Below are 23,859 nucleotides of genomic sequence, written 5' to 3'. Positions count from 1 at the left end.
CTAGTATTGGCGTATAAGTATGATACTGCAGTGCCTGAGTTGTTAAGAAAGATTCAGTGTTCCTTTGGATATGCATGCATGTCTGAAGAAACATTGCACCATTCTTCTTAACAGCACAAGCACTGCAATATTGTATTAATTCAAATAGTCATTAGTCATACAGAAATGTTATGCACCATCTTGGTTACAGTATCTGTTTTTAATTATTTTTAAACAAAAATGTTGTTATTGAAATTAATTACATAATGACAATCTGCAAAGTGTTAACTAAGAACTGAATAATAAAGTCCTGCCTAATACATAAAATAAAGAGAATTCAAACACTCGCCTAAAGATGACAGGTATGTGGCACGTAGAAACATATGGAAGTACACTGTTTCCTACTGCATCACCTTACCTTTTCCCTTCTATCCCCACGTTTCTTTCCCTGTACAGACCATGTACTGCCTTCTCCTACAACTCCCCCCCCCCCTCCCCCTCAGTGCATGCATATGCTCCCTCTCCCCCCCCACTCCCCATCCCTTTGCCCACCACTCTCCCTTTCTCTTTCACTTGCTATTCCCCCCCCCCCCCCCCTTCATGTTTTTTCCCTTCCTTTCTCCTCCCCCCTCTCCTCACACTCTATCTCTTGTCTGCTCTACTCTCTGATCGCCTTTCATTTTGTCGTGCAGCCGCTGATACATCTGTCAAAAGACCTGCCTCATACAATCCTGCTACTCCTTTCTCACTTTGTGCATCCTTGTCTATCCCTTGCCCGCCTCCATCTACTGAGGCAACTGCCCTCGATAATCGACAATGAACAGCCAGTCTCAACATGCCTACAAGTGTGAGCATTTGGATATCCCTGTTGTTGTGTGCATGAATGTGAATGTGTGTACTTTTTCTAGAGAGAGAGAGAGAGAGAGAGAGAGAGAGAGAGAGAGAGAGAGAGAGAGAGCAAGAGCAAGAGCAAGAATCTGGAAGCTAGTGTAAATACTGCATTCTGTTGATTGTTTCTATGCACCACACATCAGTCAATTATAGGTGATTGCCTTTATTTTACATATTATTCCATTTAGGAATTTTCATTGTTCTTACACAAAGTTCTGCCTAACTGTTCAAATAAAACTCAAAATTTTTCATTTCCACATGTTCTCAATTGCATGCCTGACTGAATGTATAAAAGAAAACATGGGTACTAATTAAATGAATATCTTCTATTTTTGCTTTTAATTGTTATCCATATACAAAAAGAAATTATAGGATGATGAACCCTGTTTTTGGAAATTATTTTACTTACTAATGTTTGAAACAGTAACCAAAATAAATTTGCACATTAATTAATGTAGAAGGACCATAAATCCTGGTTTTGGCAGGACAGTCCCGGTTTTCACATTAATGTTTCTGAAAAACAAGTTTCCTAGAAGTAGAATATTATAGAAATAAATATTTTCACTGCATTTGGTTTATATTGTCATATGCCTAAAGGAAGAGTAAGAGGTATGTTGAAAAGAAAAGCAGGTAGTACCTACCTTGTAGGTTATGAATTAAGGAACAATTTTGGATGTAGTTAGTGATGTTGATGGCTTTGGCCCAAAATGGTGTCAGTAATTATAAGTCAAACAGCATCAATGAGCCACTTTGACCAACACCATTCTGCTACACTTGGTATGGAGACATCACTGTATTCCTGCAATTCTTCTGTTGCAGTACCCCATACTGTTGTGTGAATACAAGGATTTAAATTTAAGACCAGTGTGATTTTCAACTAGGTTTTTGAATTCAACAGATTTGTTGACGACTTCTCCTTTATGCTGAAAGAAATAGGCTTGACACCTTCTGCTGGAATCATCTACAAAGATCACAAAAGTTTCACTCCACCTTGAAATGTTTCTCTCATTGGCCCTTATACATCAGAGACAATTCCAGCGAGATCAGCTCACTGAATTTCAGACCTGTCACATTCGTTTATGAGCATTTTGATGATACCTAACTGGTTCAAGTGCCCTAATCGAGCATGCAGGGTTTGCATACGAGTTCTCATAACTTTCAATTTGGCAAGGTCACACACGTTCGGGCAATTTTCTTGTAAATAAAACAAGTTACCAGCTCTGTCTGCAATCATTTTGATTTCACCATTACTATCTTGTATGATTACATGAGATTTTTCAAATGTCACTGTGTGGCTATTGTCCACAACCTTTGCCACTGAAATGAGATTGGGTCTGACTTTTGGCACATCTAAAATATTTTTCAGCATTTTGGAGTTGGTGCCACTGGCTGTTGTTGTGATGTATTTGTCATCTTTAGCGGTTACTTATACAGCATTGTCGTCTGCAAGCAATACATTATATTGCATTTCTGTCATGTGTGTGAACACTATTGGATCATTCAACATGTGTGATGTTATGACATGTGGACACCTGAACATGTACTGGCCACAAAATGTATTCACATATCAGCCCAACCACGCTATCAGTTACATTGAATGGGCCGATATTTAATGTCAACTCTTCTGAAGGATTATTCTCTATATTTCAAACAATGGAAACTCCAGGTAGGGATATCAACAATGTAGGAATAGACAGATTTCTACTTACCATAAAGAAGACACGTCAAATTGCAGGCAGGCACGATTAAAAGGCACTCATATGTAGCCTTCAACCACAGCATTCATCAGTAAAGAAAGACACACACACACACACACACACACACAAAAGAAAAAAAAAATCAGGCACACCTTACAGTCCGGCCCGAGATGCTGGAGTTGGTGGTCGTGTGTGCATAAGGTGTGCTTGCTTTTTTTTTGTGTGTGTGTGTGTGTGTGTGTGTGTGTGTGTGTGTGTGTGTGTGTACTACATGTGAATGTCTTTTAATTGTACCTGTCTGCAGCTTGTCGTGTCTTCTTTACAGTAAGTAGCAATCTATCTCGATATTTTGCTTGTTCATATTTTCAAAAAGCACAAACGAGCACTAATAGCTTGTACTCCCTTATAAAGATTCATGTTGGAAATATAAATTTCAAGCTACTTTTCATATTTGGATATATTGCAGTTAGTATCTGTTGTCAAAACAACCAGAGATGCTTGCAAGTATTACTAAACAATAAAGTGCCCAACAGTGTAAGCACAATTCTGATTCACGTAATGCATCTGTCAAAATATTTCACTTTTCACTATTAAACTTTCAATAAACTTTAAAAACTGTCAATAATTCTCATATTAACTTCAACTATCCCCACTGTTTAAAAAATACTCATTCACAATCATGAGAACAAGTTAATCACATCATTATGCAAAAAAAAAAACCTGAGCAGTCATATGATTTTCCAATGTGTCTTGATTGCATATTATATAACCCTTTACCTAACCTTTTAGCTGATTAGGATCTTGATTCAGTTTTGATAACCAGATTCAAGCAAACACACTTCCAAAACAAAAATGTTCACCAGCAGCTTTTTTTTCTTTTCTCTATAATTTTCTTCTCCATTGGTTTACTGATAATTCTTCACAATCACACATAGTATGGTATTCATTTCCATCCAGTGTCTGACTTCAATGGAATACAGACATGAACTGAACAAAATTACAGTAGTAACAAGTTCTTTTTCGTATTGACAATGTTATAATTTATTCTATGTCGAATCTGCTGGCCCAGTGACTTCATCCTCTGACATGGCACGGTTGTCAGCTCAGCGCGTACAGTGACCAACATCCAAAGTTGCCATTACCATGCTGCTGCAAGTCCACCATCGTTGTTTCAGTGTCCTCAAACACATAGAACATAAGAACACAAAAACACTACACACAGTACATATTTTACATAATTTTAACTTATTACATGTATGAATATTAACCACGAAACTCATTGACTACATGCCACTTCATATATTGCAGTATTCTTACTGAAAGATCATACTTGTAAAAGTGTTCTTGAAGAAAGGCAGTGCTGATCAGCAAAAAATGTGCAATATTCACTCAAGAATATCAGCACATAACCCCCCCCCCCCCCCCCCCCCCCCAACACCTTCTAGTGGTTTGATATATGATTGCATCATAATTCAGTTTTCACTAATACACAATGAGTGCTTTAGCATCATCATTATTGTACATTTTCGGTGTAGTACTATATTGTACACGCAAACAAATTAACGCTTGGCATGGTGGCTGATGGATGCGACTGCAAAGGCATTTCCCATTTACAGCTGCTCCCATCAGCCAGCACGCCAAGTGTCAACTTTGTTTGCATGATTAATACATTCAATAGCCTTTCTGTGTCCAACAATTCCATCTTTCCAGTATTAATTCAAACGTCCCCTTACTATATTAACAATTGTAATTTGCTCCCCTTAAATAAAGAGTGCATTAAGTTTCTACGTATATGTTGTGTACCATTATTTATGAATCTTTTTTTAAATTTTTTGTAGGCATCTAATTGTCTTTGTCTAACCAGTTTATCAGTACTGACAGTTTCATGTGTTTGAGTTTTTAAGTTTACAGTCACTGCAATATCTTATCAGCTAATAATCTTATATTTTCTTTCTTTAGTTGAGATCAGTGCTTCATTTCTCAAGTGATGCAGCAGTGAAGCATTTGTAATTACTCACAATATCTAACCTTCTAAGGCTGTATTGATTATAAAATAATCTCACCTATACTTTGATCCATAAAAATCCTGTTATTTTCTTATTGTATTACTATCTCTAGGCATACTAAATAGCATCTATCATCTTCCAGAAAATTTTATAGTATGGCAACTTGTATACCAGACTACTAAAGGCTATGAATTCTAGATTGTTCCGGTTTTCTTTCATGATTGATAGTACTTATATTAACCCTTGTTATATTCCTTTTAAAACTAAGATACTGTTGCTATATCACTATTTTACTATACTGTGACCTGAAGTAGCATACTCAGCAGTAGGCATCCCTGTATCATTATCCAATGAAAAGGAGAGTAGCATGCAAAACAATTATTCTTACTCACTGAGATGAAGCTCCTCCCACAATACTTTTATCCTAAGGTTTGACCACTCATGCCTATAAATCCTCTCATCCCTAACTATCCTTCCATTTATTTATATATTAAAATAATAATCCTCATTGTTCACACCTTTCATAAGTAAACTAAATCTTCTGAGACAAATTTCATTATCCCTACTGATCGCTACTTGTCCCTGGACATTTATCATACTTTGGATATGCCTTAGTGTATATGCTTTCTTTCAGCACTGTTTAGTGAATCTATAAATATAGTAACTCCTTCATATTCATTATCCTTTAAGTCAGAACCTCTTATTTTATACCCCAACGCTCACCAGAATATAAATTGCTATTTGGAATTTCTTATACCCAAGGAGTTTAAATTATTTGGTGGAATTGTGATCTGGATTACTTTGTATACCTTTTCCTGAACATTCTTCACATCTGGGGTTAAGTTAGTCCTTCCTTTAAGGAATTTTAGCAAGCAGTTTTACACAGAGTGGTCTATTACATCTTGTGTCCTTAGCTTTTCCCCAGCTTCTAATTTATTTTTCTCCTTTTTTTCTTTTGAAGTGAAATACTTTATACTCCGGTCTACCTCCTTGCTCCCTTTTGACAGTGAGAAGAGTCAAGTTGTTAGTATCTTCCAGTGTGTTTAACCAATTTACATTGTATTTTCTGACATGCTCTATTTTGTATAAGCCTTTAATCTTTCTTATCTTAGGATCTCTAAGTTTCAATGTTTTTGGGTTTGTCAATTACTTCCCATGGACCATTGATTCTTTAAAAAAAAATTACTGATTTTCCTCTTGAGTTTTGAACTACATCCCTGAGCCTTAACTAATATTAGATCTTCTTTATGGAACTTGGGTATTTTAACATTTACTTTATGTCTCTTTAACCAACTTTTCGCCCTTGAAATAAGGTTTTGTCTAAATTGTTTTTTTGCTTTTGGTGTCCTCGGGACCATAATAACTTAGCTAATGATGGTTCCCCTATAATCTTTTGGCCCAGGATTTCAAAAGGTAATAAACCTGTGTGAAGATGTGGTAGTTCATTCAGTAAGGTTTCGAATTCACCAATCATTTTGGAACACTTGCTGTGTTCTTTGTTAAGTATATTCTACAAAGGCATATGATTTATTTCATAATTCTCTCTGCTGGATTACTGGATGGGTGGTACACCAGAACTTTCACGTGTTTTACATTATAATTATTGAAGAATTTTTTACATAATTGTCCACAGAACTGATTACTATTACCAGATAATAACCTTTTCGGTACCTGATACTTAACGGAGTAATCATTCTTAAGACATTAAATTATTTCTTTAGCTGTAGCTAACTTTAAAAGAAATACTTTTACAAATTTTGACCAACAGTCTAACACTACAGAAATATAAGACATGCCACCTTTTCCATTCACTAATGGACCGTAAAAGTCAATGCCAGTGAGATCCCACATTCCTTTAGGTATTAGCAGGTAAAGTGTAAATTTACATGGAGTACTTCTATCTTTAGCTTTCTGACATATTTTGCAGTGCCTGATGTTGCATCTAACAACCCTGCTCATACCATGTTCATAGTAGAATTTATTAATATGTTGCAGACACTTTTTTATACCAAACTGAGAGTATCTTTCATGCACATAAGTAACCAGATCATCTAGTGCATGCATGGGGACACAAATTCACCACCTCTTCTCCTCAATTTGGCTGCACCAATACGATGTCCTCTTGAACAGTAGTCAGTGGTCTTTCTTTTCTTTAGTTATACCATCCTTTTCCAATAGATCTTGTATCCTGTTAGATACTTGTCTTTGTTCTGTTCCCCCATAATAGTATCAGCTAACTTCTTTTCATACCACTTTGCACTCTGTGATTTAAAAAAATAAATATATATTTCTTAACCTCTCTCTTCTAACATAGGTAAGCTTTCTGATTCCATGGGTAACCTAGAGATAGCATCTGCAACAATATTCTCACTTCCCTTACATATCTTATTTCAAAATCAAATTCCTCTGAAAAGAAAATCCAGCACATTAATCTTGGATGTAATAACTTGCTTTTCATTAGGAATGTGAGTGCATGATGGTTTGTATAAATTTTGGTCTTTCTACCTGATAATAGATACCTAAATCTTTTAAAACAGCCTTCACTCTCCTTTCTTAATTTATTAACTGATTCATCTATATGACCTACAACTTGGTTGGGTTTATTATCTACATCATATTTAATCTATTCAATACCGACATCGCATTCTTGTTTGACAGTAATCTTAAAATTAGGAAGCTCTTCAGTTGTTTGATTTATTTGGGTCTGCATATTATCCTTTTCCTTCCTAGAATCACTAATATGTTTCTCTAGTTGTCTGTTCACAGACACTGTCTTGGTTCCCAAATTTATGATTCCTGTCATTACTTCCTGAAGCTCATTCTTAAACACTTCTTTCATTCTATCAGTCGTAGCATTCTCCAGTGCACAACTACAAACAAAGTGTCTTTAATCGTATCATCCATAGTGCCACTTTGAATGGCTGTTGCATCCCTATGGGCAGCACTATGATGGGTCAAAGCATTCTTAATTTTATCATCTATGGCATTCCTCTGGGCTGTCAAAGCATTTGCTATGGCACTTTTAATCTTAACATCCATGCTAAACAAAGATTCCATGATAGTGCTTGCCCGTTCAGTCATAGATCCCCATGTGTCAACCATTTCTTATTGCATTAATTAAGTGCTGATTATGAATTCCCTTCTCTTTGAATAATTACAATAAATATTAGGGGTTAACTGTTTAGTTATATCCTGACTTTACATTTATTCTATGTATTTAATTTAATTACTTAAACAGTTAACTCTTTAACTTGTCATCTAGAAGTTATAAACTGCCTAACACTCAAACTGAGATCACCAATGCAAAACACTATTAGTTATTGTTCACTAAACTCACAGAGTTTCTTTCACTTAATCATGTTGGATATCGTTGCGGTGATACACTCTGTCAAAGGCAGCAGACCAGCGATGGCTGTGCGTCATATCAGTGCGCTGGCAGGCTGCTACACATTCCCAGATGTATCAGCTACAACTAATACCAGTTTCTCTGCAGACAACTCTACGATGCTGCTAGGCCATTGGTCAGGTGGCTCATAGGCACCTATGCTCACCATCACCAGAACCTGTAAGAAACTAACCTCATTTTTTCTTTATCCCCAGGGCCTCTTCTTCTTTTCTTGTGTTTTTGTCTTCTTACTTGGTCTTTGTCTTCTTTCTTGCCCCTTCTTTCTTCTCTGTCATCATATTTCTTCTTAATTTCAATTGTAAGGTTTGTTCGTGAGTTAATTTTGTTTTCACTTTATTTTTGTGCCCATATTTTCTTCATTTCTAGTCCTCTTTGGCCATACTGCTACCACATACCATCATCAATAATCCAATATTCTTCCGGCCAGGTCCTGCGATCTTGGTCGCCACTTATGACACGCAGACATCTGGACACATACTGGCCATAGAAATTTATCCCCATATCAGGCTGACTATGTTATCAATTATATTGAATGGGGCGATATTTAATGTTGTCTCTTCTGAAGAAGTATTCTCTATATTTTGCAGGTTCGTATTTTCAAAAGGGCAAATGAGAACTATTAGCTTTTACTCTCTTGTAATGATTAGTGATGGAAATATCAATTTCAAGCTACTTTTCATATTCGGATATATTGTGGTTAGTTTCTGATGTCAAGACAACCAGAGATGTTTGTGTGCAGTAGCATTAAGCATATATCTGATTTGCATACTGTAACAGTAAAAATATTTCTCTTTTCACTATTAAACATTCAATAAACTTTAAAAACTGTCAAGAATTTTCAGATTAACTTAAGCTCTTCCCACTGTTTAAAAAAAATAAAAAATAAAAATAAAAATAAAAAAAAAACCTCACTCTCAATCACGAGAACAAATTAATCACAACTTTAAGAAAAAGAAAGGAAAAAAAAATACATAGCAGTTGTCTGATTTTCCAGTGTTTTTGGTTGCATATTGTTTAACCCTTTATCTCTCCTATTTAGCTGATTCAGTTTTGATAACCAATTTCAAGCGAGCACTTTTCCAAAATAAAAATCTTCAACAGCAGGTTTTTTCTCTTCACAGTAATTATCTTCTCCATTGCTTTATTGATGGTTTATTCTCAATCAAACATAGAATGGTATACATTTCTATTCCGTGACTGCCTTCAATGGAATACAGACATGAACTGAACACAATTACAATAGTAACGAGTTCTTTTTCATATTAACAATGTTATAATTTATTCTGAGTCGAATCTTCTGGCCCAGCTATTTCACCCTTTGGCGTGGAATGTCTGTCAGCTCAGCATGTACAGCAACCAACTTTCAAAACTGCTTACCATGCTGCTGCGAGTCCACTGTCATTGTTTCAGCATTCTCGAATACATGGAACATCAGCACACAAAAAACACTACACACAGTACATCTTTTACTTAATTTTAACCTATTATATTTATGAATATTAATCAAGAAACTCATTAACTAAATGTTACATCAAATACTATAGTATTCTTATCACAAGATCATACATCGAACAGTGTTCATGAAGGAAGGCAGTGTTGATCAACAAAAAATGTGTGATATTCCCTCAAAAATATCAGCACAATGTGCAACCACTGTCTATGCACCAAATGATGTTGAAGCCACAAAGCTTCAGAGGAGGCTCACTCATAGAGAAACAGCAATGAGCTTCATCGACATTATTTAAGCTGGAACACTTAGTTTCTTCTTGTTCTGATTTATTGCTGTCCCTCACATCACTTTTTGACTTGTTCACAAAACATTACACTACTTTAATAACTACAGTGGCACTCACACTTTCACTGTCTTTCTGAATCCTAGCATTGTGTTCTTCGAAGATTTTTACTTTCAGCATTTCGACATCTGGTAGATTGTCATGGCATTCAGTAGAAAATCTGAAACTGTCATAACTATTTGGAAGACTGTAGAGCAGCATTATTAACTATAGGTCACCATTTATGTTGACATCCACTGCTTGTAACTTGTCCACAGCATCAAAGAATTTAGTAACATGTTGTGCCACACCATTATTAGGTTGCATTTTGTGAAGTGTGAGGCATTTGAGCAGTGTTGCTTTGTAGATTAGTCCTCTGGATGCATAGATTGATTAAGGTTTAAGCCATACATAATGTGAGGTAGTGTAGTTCTGCACTTGCTTCAACACAGTGGCATTGCTTTTTTGTCTGCCACTAGCCATACTTTGCATGTAACTTCTGCAGCGGAGAACACTTCACATGTGTTAGCTGCTACTAATTGCAGTAAGTCTCCAGATACATAGCCTCAAGTGTTGGATGTGATGAGTAGCACTTCAACTTGCATTCTCCATGTGTTGCAGTTATCATGTGTTAGTGTTTCTAGTCAAACTCTGTGTGTAGTAGTCATATGTGCCATATTTATCATGTAAACAAACTTGTTAATTTCCACACTTCTAAGTTTATGAGTTTGAGTTTCCTTATAATAAAAAAATTTAGATTTTTCTGATCGCCTAAGCTGTTGGGATGTAGTTTGATAAGGTAGGTATGACACTTAATCACAGGACAATTTTATTCATAACTCACGGCATGGAGAATAACACAGAATTAAGAAGGACAGCGGAAGGTTTACCAGAAGACAGATAAATTGACTTGAAAACATGTGCCTAGCATTGTCTATAGACACAAAAGACATTACATGGCAGTAAAATTTGAATCTCAACAAGAAGTAATATTGGTAGTAATGGAATGTGAATTGGTAAAGTTTCTATGTCAAAAAGACATATTGTGGAAGTCAGGACTTGAATATTCTTGTGGCATCTCCTTCAGTGCATTGAGGATATTTACAGTCACATGTCAGATAACATCCTTACTGATGATGTTTAAAGCAAGCAACAGAAATATTTTTAAGCAAATTGTGACATTCACATTCATGGCTGAAGGCAAATAATAATAATAATAATACATTTCATTAAGGATTAATGAATATGACAAAATTATAAAACAGGGATTCAGCTTTTAGAAATTAACGTTTTCAAGACTAAGCCTCCCCCTCTCATCCATCTGCAACTGCTGAGTTCTGTCAATCATCTAACATTACCAAGTTTTAAACTAACAAATGTGAGCAGTATTTCCTTCGCAATCACATTTTGTGCAACAAAGTGCTAAACAAATGAAAATGGTACAAAATTTACTCAGAAATGATCAATATGTTTCATCTCATTTTCTCTAGGAATGAATTGAGATTACAAAATGCTTTTGTGTTGCCAGCCAAGAGGTCTCATTTAAATGCCCAACATTTTGATTTTCACAATAATTGAAAAACTGAGAAACACATTTGTTGAAATGTCAGGCCTTTGATGAGCTCATCTAGCTGGAAATACGAAAACCTTATGTTTATTAATAAGTGGACACATTTATTCTGCAATCAGTTACAGCCAAACAGCTGTTTAGACACGGCCAAGTGCTGTAGAAATTGTGTTTGTTTGGATGTTTCCATTATTGTCTGAACTGTTGAATGTAGTCTATTTCTGTGTAATTCCTTTTCTCACATGAAAATGCTAGAATATGGCATTAGGGTTACACAAGATTTCAATTCATGTGACCAGTATATATTTCCACTGGGGCTTACCATATATGAACTGAGTGTAAGAAAGAAGAAAATGTTTGGAAAGTTTGTTGTTCATAACAATACATCATTAGGAAGGATTTCTTACATGAATTGACTAGTGTTTCCTGAACATTGCAAATTACACTGTTTAATGAGACTGGAAAACTTTTAACTGCTGCTACTTAGTCAAAGAAGAAATAGTTTTGTATGTCAGTAGCTTTCTATCTACAGACAAGTTTTATTTCTGGAATCAATTTACTAGTGTTTTGGTTGTGTATCAGCCTATCTGTGACCACAGTACTGACAGCTTTAACATGCCAATTTTTAAGCTTTGTGCTGTAACAAACCAAACTGCAATAGTTCATGGTACCACCATTCGTAAAAGCTCATATAGTTGGGACCAATACGTGAGGCATAAAGACTACAGTGTCCACCAGTGGAGACATTGAGTCACAGACAGGCTCAGTGAAAAACACTGCAAAACATTTTTGTCAAAAGCTTAAAAATACTTCTTTCAACATAGGAAACACACACATTCTCACAAGCGCACCTCCCACACATATGACCACTGTCTCCTGGCACTTGTCCCTGCTATAGTGTCTGTCGGAAGTGTGTTTCTCTTTGAGTAATTCCAGTAGACAAAAACCTCTACTCACTCCCCATGTACTGTAAATACTTGGCATTCATCATGCTTTTTGCACTTGAAACTGTGTCTGTTTTACCTCCAGTTTTTTAAGTACAAGCCATAAAATTTTGAGAATATTTTATAATGTGTTTGTTAACAGGTGGAGGATTTGCAATGGCAGCTGGCACTAAGGCATCTGGACTAAATCAGTTACTTGGTGAAACATTGGTTGCACTTGAAGTTCTCCCACGAGAAGTGATTCTCATTATAGTTTGCACAGCCACAACTTTTCTCACAGAAGTCTCATCAAATACTGCAATTGCTAATATTGTTACACCTGTACTTGCAGAAATGGTGAGTAAGAAAAACCTTTTTACAGTTTTTAAATATGATTAAAAATTGATTGTTTGTGCTTCTTAGATTCACATAATTCTGTACTCTCTCAGTACTGACAAGAGATAAATTCTGCTTCAACGCACCCTTGAAGCTGTGTAGTAGAACCTGCCAAATTTTCTCTAGGCTTCTACATCACTGTGTTGCACATCATATAGCGTTCTCCCTATTCTGTCCTAGCTTTGCTATCATTGCCCCTGATCTGTTTCCCAGGATTCTTACGTCTGATTTTTTATTTTTTTTAGTCTTAGCTTTTCTTTATTTTTTAATCACTGTTGTTATATGGGGGAGGGGGGGGGGAGCACAGTAAATGGCTTTTCTATAATTCAAGTTGTGGCGACACTGTTGGTTCAATAGAGGGAGATTGGGCATGGTTTATAGTGACCAACGGGAAGTTTGTATTCAATTGTTCAGTTGCAATAATGCAGTGGACACATGAGGAGTGCTCATTTTGTGTTGAAGTGGATTTCTCGAATTCCCACTTGATCATTGCAGTGCAGCACACTTTTCATTTGCAATTTGCTGTATCCCCTCACGGATGTGTTCCTGAATGCAATCAATTTTAAATTTTGTAAATGCATTCAGAACAGCAGGTGATGATTCATCTGTATGAATAGAACCTGAGAGAAGCGTTACAATACCACAAAATGTCAAACGAGTTAGAATGGCAGCACTGCAATCTCCAAAACATTCAACTAGGAAACATGCACTTGTTCTTGGCATTTCAAGATGTTCTGGAGAGAACCTTGATTCTTCATAATGAACTGAATAGCCACCTGTATAAAATGTGCCTGGTCCAGCTTCTGTCAGTATGGGATTATGTAACATGAAGAACATCTTGTGAAGACATTCTTACAACCATATCCCGTGACACAAATGTGTTCTTCCCTGATGAGGCATATTTTCACCTCAGTGGGTGTGTAAACAAACAGAATGTGCAGTACTGAAGCAGCACAAACCCAAGACAAATTCACCAGAGACCCCTCCACTCAGACCACTTCACTGTGTGATGCACTATATCATGAATAGGCATCATTGGCCATTACTTTTTCCAGGAAAATCATCATGCTCTAACTGTGAATTTGTATCATTACTTAACCATACCGCAACAGTTCTTCCAGCCGGCTTTCAAGGCAATGCAATTACAGCATACCTGGTTTCAATAAGACAGTGCCACTGCACACACGGCTGGCATAACTATGAATTTTTAGGCAAATGTTTCCTGGAAGGCTTATCTCTCAGATGGGGGATCTCAACTGGCCCACATGATCAGTGGACTTAGCCCTATGTGACTTTTTTCTTTGGATTACCTGAAATCAAAGGTGTATTACAACCGTCCCAACACCCTGAAAGACATTCAGAACAGTATTGAGGCTGAAACTGCAAGAATAGCTGAAGACATGTTTGAAAGAATGCATGATTACTTCAGAAAAAGACTGCAGCAGTGTGTCGATTGTGAAGGTAGTCATCTGCCAGATATACTGTTCAAATAAACCATGTAGTTAGAAACATCCATTATTGTCCAATATGACAAAAATAAAAATGTAATTTTCTAAGTGTTCATTATTTTTTTTATTTCATTCCCAAATCAGCAATTTACTGTGCTACACCCTGTATGACATTATCTTCTGGGACAGTGCTGCTATTTAATGCAAAATTATGCAAAAACAATACTGAGTTAAGACATATCTTGTGGAGGCCTCCTGACAGAGTATGGCACTCTTACACTTATTTCCCAGAACATAAATTCCTAAACAACATTAAATGAATTTTTCACTTTACAGAACATGACAACAATATTAAACTTTCCTGATGTTCTGCAAAATATGTGTTCCCTATTTAACATGAGTTCTTAATATTATTTTTTGCATGGGATATTTAGATTAGAGTAACTGCTGATAAGTATTAGCTGCACAATAAGTAGCAATATTCAATAAAACAAGCTTCTGTTAACATATATTTAGATAACTGTTTTTCTCTGCTAAACATTTGTAAATTTTACCCTGAGATGGAATAAAGGTAACATGTAGTAGTGACACAGTTCAGTATAATTTCACACCAGGCTACTGTTGCCAGTCAGAGAGTTATCTCTCTGTGGCAGCCCCTGTCACTGGTGAAGTATCTGCATATTAATTTTGTCACATAGATGTTAAACTGGTAATAGAGGTGAAAAACAAGCTGTTTCATACAAGTCAAAAATCAGTAGCCTAATTTATTTATTTATTCATTAATTCATTTCAAAGCAGCAGCTTTCCTGTTAATTTTAATTCATTAAATTTAAGGTGGATAAATTTGTATATTTTATAGAAGTTGTCTTTCTCTCTCTCCCGTTTTTTTTAGATCTATAACTTATCCATCCCCCACCTATCCCCATCCTTCATGAACCATGGACCTTGCCATTGGTGTGGAGGCTTGCATGCCCCAGCAATACAGACAGCCATACCATTGGTGCAACCACAACGGAGGAGTATCTGTTGAGAGGGCAGACAAACATGTGGTTCCTGAAGAGGGCAGCAGCATTTTCTGTAGTTGCAGGGACAACAGTCTGGATGATTGACTGATCTGGCCTTGTAACATTAACCAAAACAGTCTTGCTGTGCTGGTACTGTGAACGGCTGAAAGCAATGGGAAACTACAGCCGTAATTTTTTTCCCCCGAGGGCATGCAGCTTTAATGTATGGTTAAATGATGATAACGTCCTCTTGGATAAAATATTCTGGAGGTAAAATAGTTTCCCATTCAGATCTTTGGGTGGGGATTACTCATGAGGACATCATTATCAGGAGAAATAAAACTGGCATTCTATGGATCGGAGTGTGAAATGTCAGATCCCTTAATCGGGTAGGCAGGTTAGACAGGTTTAAAAGGGAAATGGGTAGGTTAAAGTTAAATATAGTAGGAAGTAGTGGAGTTTGGTGGCAGGAGGAACAAGACTTCTGGTCAGGTGAGTACAGGGTTATAAATACAAAATCACATAAGGGTAATGCAGGAGTAGGTTTAGTAATGAATAAAAAAATAGGGGTGCGGATAAATTACTATGAACAGCATAGTGAACGCATTATTACAGCCAAGATAGGCTCGAAGCCCACACCTACCACATTAGTACAAGTTTATATGCCAACTAGTTCTGCAGATGAGAAAGAGATCGAAGAAATGTATGATGAGATAAAAGAAATTATTCGGATAGTGAAGGAGACAAATATTTAAAAGTCATGGGGCACTGGAATTCGATAGTAGGAAAAGGAAGAGAGGGAAAAGTAGTAGGTGAATGTGTAATAGGGGTAAGGAATGAAAGAGGAAGCCGCCTGGTAGAATTTTGGACAGAGAATGACTTAATCATAGCTAATACTTGGTTTAAGAGTCATGAAAGGAGGTTGTATACGTGGAAGAGGCCTGGAGACAAAGGAAGGTTTCAGATAGATTCTGTAACAGTAGGGCAGAGATTAAGGAACCAGGTTTTTAATTGTAAGACATTTCCAGGGGCAGATGTAGACTCTGACCACAATCTGTTGGTTATGAACTGTAGATTAAAACTGAAGAAACTGCAAAAAGGTGGGAATTTAAGGAGATGCAACCTGGATAAACTGAAAGAAACAGAAGCTGTAGAGAGTTTCAGAGAGAGTGTGAAGGAATGATTGACAAGAACAGGGAAAGAAATACAGTAGAAAAAGAATGGGTAGCTTTGAGAGATGAAGTAGTGAAGGTAGCAAGCATCACATTGGTAAAAAGATGAGGGCTAGAAGAAATCCTTGGATGACAGAGGAGATACTGAATTTAATTGATGAAAGGAGAAAATATAAAAATGCAGTAAATGAAGCAGGCGAAAAGCAATACAAACGTCTCAAAAATGAGATCAACAGGAAGTGCAAAGTGGCTAAGCAGGGATGGCTAGAGCACAAATGTAAGGATGTAGAAGCAAATATCACTAGGGGTAAGATAGATACTGCCTACAGGAAAATTAAAGAGACCTTTGGATAAAAGAGAACCACTTGTATTAACATCAAGAGCTCAGATGGAAACCCAGTTCTAAGCAAAGAAGGAAACGTAGGAAGGTGGAAGGAGAATATATAGAGGGTCTATACAAAAGCGATGTACTTGAGGGCAATATTATGGGAATGGGAGAGGACGTAGCTGAAGATGAAGTGGGAGATATGATACTGTGTGAAGAATTTGACAGAGCACTGAAAGACCCCAGAAGTAGACAACATTCCATAATAAATACTGATAGCCTTGGGAGAGCCAGCCCTGACAAAACCCTACCATCTCATGAGCAAAATGTATGAGACAGGTAAAATACCAGCAGACTTCAAGAAGAATATAATAATTGCAATCCCAAAGAAAGCAGTTGTTGACAGGTGTGAAAATTACTGAACTATCAGTTTAATAAGTCACGGTTGCAAAATACTGACACAAATTCTTTACAGATGAATGGAAAACTGGTAGAAGCTGACCTTGGGGAAGATCAGTTTGGATTCTGTAGAAATATTGGAACACGTGAGGCAATACTGACCTTATGACTTATCTTAGAAGATAGATTAAGGAAAGACAGACCTATGTCTCTAGCATTTGTAGACTTAGAAAAAGCTTTTGACAATGTTGACTGGAATGCTCTCTTTCAAATTGTGAAGGTATCAGAGGTCAAATAAAGGGATCAAAGGGCTACTTATAGTTTGTACAGAAACCAGATGGCAGTTATAAGAGTCGAGGAACGTGAAAGGGAAGCAGTGGTTGGGAAGGGTGTGAGACAGGGTTGTAACTATCCCCGATGTTATTCAATCTGTATATTGAGCAAGCAGTAAAGGAAACAAAAGAAAAATTTGTAGTAGGAATTAAAATCCATGGAGAAGAAATAAAAACTTTGAGGTTTGCTGATGACATTGTAATTCTGTCAGAGACAGCAAAGGACCTGGAAGAGCAGTTGAATGGAATAGACAGTGTCTTGAAAGGAGAGGAGGATAAGAGATGAATGTCAACAGAAGCAAAACAAGGATAATGGAATGTAGTCTAATTAAATCAGGTGATGCTGAGGGAATTAGATTAGGAAATGAGACACTTAAAGTAGTAAAGGAGTTTTACCATTTGGGTAGCAAAATAGCTGATGACGGTGGAAGTAGAGAGGATATAAAATGTAGATTGGCAATGGCAAGGAAAGCGTTTCTGAAGAAGAGAAATTTGTTAACATCTAGGATAGATTTAAGTGTTGAGAAATCTTTTCTGAAAGTATTTGTATGGAGTGTAGCCACATATGGAAGGGAAACATGGACGATAAATAGTTTAGACAAAAAGAGAATAGAAGCTTTAGAAGTGTGATGCTATAGAAGAATGCTGAAGATTAAATGGGTAGATCACATAACTAATGAGGAGGTACTAAATAGAATTTGGGAGAAGAGGAGTTTGTGGCACAACTTGACTAGAAGAAGGAATTGGTTGGTAGGACATGTTCTGAGGCATCAAGGGATCACCAGTTTAGTATTGGAAGGCAGCTTGGAGGCTAAAAATCATAGAGGGAGACCAAGAGATGAATACAGTAAACAGATTCAAAGTGATGTAATGTGCAGTAGTTACTTGGAGATGAAGAAGCTTGCACAGGATAGAGTAGCATGGAGAGCTACATCAAACCACTCTCTGGACTGAAGACCACATTAACAACAACAATAACTTAACCTCATTCCACATCTCTGAAGGTTTTCTGCCATGATGGAGATGACAAATGATTGATTAACTCATTCATGCACATTCCTTGTTTTTTTTCTCTCAGGGCAGCTTTTTTCACATAAAATGTCCCCAAAAGCAGTCGGTATGTTACATTCATTCTTCTTTTCCAGGCTAAGGCAATGGAGATCCATCCCCTCTATTTTATGATGCCAGCTGTACTGTGTTGTTCATTCGCCTTCATGTTGCCTGTTGCCACTCCACCTAATGCCATTGTGATGGCAGCATCAAACATGAGGTCATCCGATATGGTAAGTATGGGACTGTTGTTTCTCAATACTTCAGCCATTTATAGAGTACAAGTCAATTACACATAGGATATTTTTAATATTTCCGTATTTTGTAAAAGTGAAAGATAATAAGATGTTTAAATGCATTACAAAATCCACCACTTTAAGTATCTCATATACATTCTCTCATAAAATTTCAGTATCTCTAATTATTTATATAATTTATATCTAAAAACAAAGATGATATGACTTACCAAATGAAAGTGCTGGCAGGTCGACAGACACACAAACAAACACAAACATACACACAAAATTCAAGCTTTCGCAACAAACTGTTGCCTCATCAGGAAAGAAGGAAGGAGAGGGAAAGACGAAAGGATGTGGGTTTTAAGGGAGAGGGTAAGGAGTCATTCCAATCCCGGGAGCGGAAAGACTTACCTTAGGGGGAAAAAAGGACGGGTATACACTCGTACACACACACATATCCATCCACACATATACAGACACAAGCAGACATATTTATTATTTGGTCTTTAAATATGTCTGCTTGTGTCTGTATATGTGTGGATGGATATGTGTGTGTGTACGAGTGTATACCCATCCTTTTTTCCCCCTAACGTAAGTCTTTCCGCTCCCGGGATTGGAATGACTCCTCACCCTCTCCCTTAAAACCCACATCCTTTCGTCTTTCCCTCTCCTTCCTTCTTTCCTGATTAGGCAACAGTTTGTTGCGAAAGCTTGAATTTTGTGTATATGTTTGTGTTTGTTTGTGTGTCTGTCGACCTGCCAGCACTTTCATTTGGTAAGTCATATCATCTTTGTTTTTAGATATATTTTTCCTACGTGGAATGTTTCCCTCTATTATAACCATATTTATATAATTTTTTATCTACTGCCTTTATTTCAACACTCATAAAATCATGTTCATTTCTTCTCTCCTCATTCATCATTATCCCAGTGTTTACACTGCTTGCATTAATTTAAATTCCATTCTCGCACAATTTCTGTTGAGGTCCACATCTTTTCAAGAGCCGATACGTTCTCTTTAGTTTTGATATAGTTTACTAATAATATCTGAGAACTGCCCATGAAATAAAGATTTTTCCAGAGCTTGTAACGCATTTGTTTCCTTTATTGTCAGCATCATGCACCACAATTTAGAGCTCAATTGCAGTTATGTTGTGTTCAGAAAGTGAATTAAGAAGCTAATGTTCTGATTCATATCCTGCACATTGAAGGTGAAATAGTTGCTGATTTTCACCACCAACTTATTTTTTGTTTATAACAGAAATGCCATGAATACTCAGAATATGTTAAAACAATATCAGGAATTTTAAGAGGGAAGAAAGTATACCAATGATATTATGAGGAGCATTCAAAAGAAAGGGTACAGAATAACATAGTGGGTATAAATGAAGTCTTTATTCAGAAGTAACCACCAGAGTCTAACTATCCCAATTTCTCACAAGCCGGAGGAACTCACAGGGTGACAGTCCAGACTGTAGGGTGGGTGCTCAAGCTGTTCCCACTTGAACTTGGCTGTTACACTCTATGTGGCTCTACACTGATGTGGATGCACATTTATCATGGAGCAGCATTACCCCCTCCATGAATAGCCCAATCCATTAGCTGTTAATGGACATATGACAGGTGACAGTCAGGTTGGTATCCCACTGTTGTCCAGTGCGTCTCCAGACTCATCTTCAGCCTGGAATCTCAGTGAATGAAGTAGAATTGTTGTCAGTGATGAGTCCCGATGACTGTCAAAGATGTGTCTGAAGGTGCTTCGGATGGTGGTGGAGTACCAACCTGATTGTCAGCCACCATATGGCTCGACAACAGGGGTGCCATTTCTTTTCATAGCAGGACTTTCTTGGCTGTCATCTGCAGACCCTTACATCAAATCCTACCTTAGCCAGCAAGGTCACAGGATGTCTCCCCAGTGGGAACACATTTGGAGCATTATGAGCAAGGCCCTCCAATCATATCAGGATTTTGATAATCTAACATGCCAGTGGTCTTGCGGTAGCGTACTCGCTTCCCGCGCACGGGGTCCTGGGTTCGATTCCCAGTGGGGTCAGTGATTTTCCCTGCCTTGAGATGATGGGTGTTGTTGTGTTGTCTTCATCATCATCATTCATCCCCATTATGGTCGGAGGAAGGCAATGGCAAACCACCTCCGCTACGACCTTGCCTAGTCGGCGGTGTGAGTTTCCCACATTGTTCCCTATGCTCCTCGGAATATGGGACCTCATCATCATCATCAACATGCCAGTTGGAGAGAATTTGATATGATATCCCTAAGAAGGACACCCAACAACTCTATCAATCTATGCCAAACTGTGTAACTGCCTGCATAAGGGCTAGAGGTGGATCAATACATTATGGACATGCTCAATTTGTGAAGCTCTTTCCCTTGAATAGATCATCCAGTTTTTCTGAAATTGTAAGCATTTGACTGTCTGTACATGTGCATCACATATACTGATTTACGTTCCATGTGGATAATTCCTTTGTAGTGTGTGTGTGTGTGTGTGTGTGTGTGTGTGTGTGTGTGTATTTTACAGTGTATATCACGAATTCAGTTATGTTGTCCATTACAGTATGCTGATGCAAAGATATCATTTATTACATGTTTTCTCCAAACCAGGTTCTAAACCTCTCTCCCTTTACCCTTCCCACAGAATATAAAATAAATTTAAACTCATACAGATACTACGTATTCAGTTTTCAGTATCTTGATATAATGTTCTTATTTTCCTGATCTTGCCATAAAACTGTATCATTTCATTTATCCTACTGCTCTACACACTGTCTGGGTGTACTTCTAAGTATCAGTCAACTCTTCATAAAGAACCTTTGTCCAATGTGTACTTTAATGCTGTATTTATGCATAGCATTGTACATAGCAAATCTCTCTTATATCGAAGAGCTTTCTTTAAGTTGAACCCCTGGTCCATTACAAATGTGGATGCTTAATTCCACAACAGTTATAGCTATCTCCAGAATTTTATAATGTAAGGATATATTCACTTAATTTTGTAATGTCTGGAAACTTTCCTGTGAGCAGCATCTACAATAATATTGGATCTTGCTGCAAGACAGAATATCTTGTGATAATAATCAATAAAAATATTGCACATCATAGCACACTCATTTGGGTTGATGGCTTCCTTTGCTTTAGGCATTAATTCAGGTCTCACTTCATTGGTTGTATGATATATATGTTCAGACACAATTCTTGGATGCGACAAGGTGTCTTGTACACTCATTGTGCTGTATTGGACACCAGTGCCAGTTAGCTCTTGGCAACAAATAATAAGCTCTTCACCACTGACAATATTGAAGTGTCACAAATCCAACCCACTCTCTCAGAATCATGAACAGTTGATCCCTGAATTAATCACCTTTAAGTGAAAACAATTACATCACAATGCTCCTGGTTCGATACAGTGTATCTGTAATAATAAGAATATTAAATATTTTTACCAAATGAGAAAGTTGATAAATTCGTGCACACTTATGGTGCAGTCATGATTCTGTATTTGTGATAGTAAGATAATGAGTGTTTGTTTGTAGCTTGTTAAATGGGTTGAATTAAAAAAGCTTCATTTCAAGGTCATCACTTTTTCAGTCTATTTGCCCCAGTCACCTAGCCTTCCTTGTATTTCTTCTGGTAGTCTTTGACATGGATGTAAATAATTCCCTACATAACAACATATCTGTTGTAATGTGAAGGGTATTGCGTCTCAGTTAATACTGTCTAGTTTTGTTGTTAATAAGGTTTGGTCTTTGGTGCACCATGACTGTTGTCAGAGAATGGTATTACAAAAAACTTGTTTCCTTGATTTAAGAGTTTCTGCTACCATCTCCAAGTTTTTGTGAACATAGAGGGGACATTTTCTCAAATGTTCCATCTTTCCTTTATATAATTATAAATTTATACTGAAACTTTTGGGCTCTTTTACTCTCAACACACTTCTCTTGTTAAATGAGTCATTAGAAAATCTAGGCAGCTTGGCTCTCATAGTCTTTAGTGTGTTAGAACTTCCTGGAAATCCAAGTATATCATTTGGAGTTTGTGTTCTTGTATTATTTGGGTCCATTTTGGATTTTGATCACATGTAAGGAAATTTAGCAATTACTCGAAGAGCTCACTGAGAAAGGGAGGAGGGAGGATTCTTTTATTTGATTTTTAATGAGACATTATCCAACAGGACAAAGTTAATTTTTTCACAGAATCTAGTTCATCAACTGTGAATTTAAGAGACAGTGTAGCTACTCCAAGACTAAATTATTCAATCTGACAATGAATTAACATTCACAGATCCAAGAAAAATGTCAAGCATCAGTGGAGGTCATGAATTTTCTTTCTTTTTCCAATCAAGCACTAGCACATATGTCCATATTTATCAGTTCTATATCTATGTGAGCAGAATGAATTATTTGACAAATGTAAGGAGAACTCCCTAAATGCTACTGTATTTACACACATTAAGATTTAGCATTTTGGATGCATTGTTTTCATTATATTTGCAAAAAGAAATTTTCTGATAATTATATATAAGTCTAAACTTGTCAGGTATTCTCTTAATATTTGTATGCTTTTTCAGATGAAGGCTGGTCTGGGTATGAACGTTATCTGCATCATACTAGTATCAATACTATTTCCAACATTTGGTTCAGCTGTCTATGGCTTGGATACATTCCCTGATTGGGCAAGAGGAACAAATATAACAACAGGTGTGTAGCAGTTTGAAGACTGTTGCAATCCTGCTGTATCATCAGACTGAGCCATGAATGCATTTGTCTGAAACTAATCAGGAAAAATTATGTTCCTCAAAAGAATTCTTTTTTGTTTGCTGCAGCTGCAAATGTTCTTGCAAAAAGGAAACCAGATAATTTGTGATCAGGTATTATTGTACTAAAAGTACAATCCTCTGTGCAGCTAACATAATCAGTATTTATTCAGTCTATTTATTGAAACCAAATATCTGGACAGAGTAACTTTGTGCTAGTACATACCATAGGTGACGTATGACTAGAACGCAGAAAGGCAGTTAAGCACAGTATGTACGATTAGCTGATAATGTGTTTAAAAGTGTGTACCAGTGGTGTCAGCAACTGTGGTGTACTTTATAAACAATGAACATTGGACTATCACCAGATTCTTGTTGTGAAACAAAGAAATACTGAACGAAGTTCAAGTCCAAATCCATATGCAGTTGGGAGTGGAATAAGATGCATAGTTTGAAAATAACCAACAGCAATTAACCAAAG

At 36.8% G+C, this 23,859-nt stretch overlaps 1 protein-coding gene across 1 annotated transcript in view; it reads left to right on the top strand.

The window, feature by feature from the left end:
• LOC124544728 (protein I'm not dead yet-like) overlaps window positions 1-23,593 on the top strand; it is a 261,594-nt gene extending 238,001 nt beyond the window's left edge. Inside the window, exons 11-13 of the mRNA XM_047123378.1 lie at window positions 12,405-12,598; window positions 18,463-18,600; window positions 23,193-23,593. Coding sequence (XP_046979334.1) covers window positions 12,405-12,598; window positions 18,463-18,600; window positions 23,193-23,330 — 470 coding nt within the window. The 3' untranslated portion in view covers window positions 23,331-23,593. The remainder of the gene's footprint in view (window positions 1-12,404; window positions 12,599-18,462; window positions 18,601-23,192) is intronic.
• The last annotated feature ends 266 nt before the right edge of the window (window positions 23,594-23,859 follow it).

The sequence above is a fragment of the Schistocerca americana genome, chromosome 8 (genome assembly GCF_021461395.2).
Source record: "Schistocerca americana isolate TAMUIC-IGC-003095 chromosome 8, iqSchAmer2.1, whole genome shotgun sequence".
Classification (NCBI taxonomy): domain Eukaryota; kingdom Metazoa; phylum Arthropoda; class Insecta; order Orthoptera; family Acrididae; genus Schistocerca; species Schistocerca americana.
The sequence above is the reverse complement of the archived record's forward strand: the minus strand, read 5'-3'. Positions and strand labels throughout refer to the sequence as shown.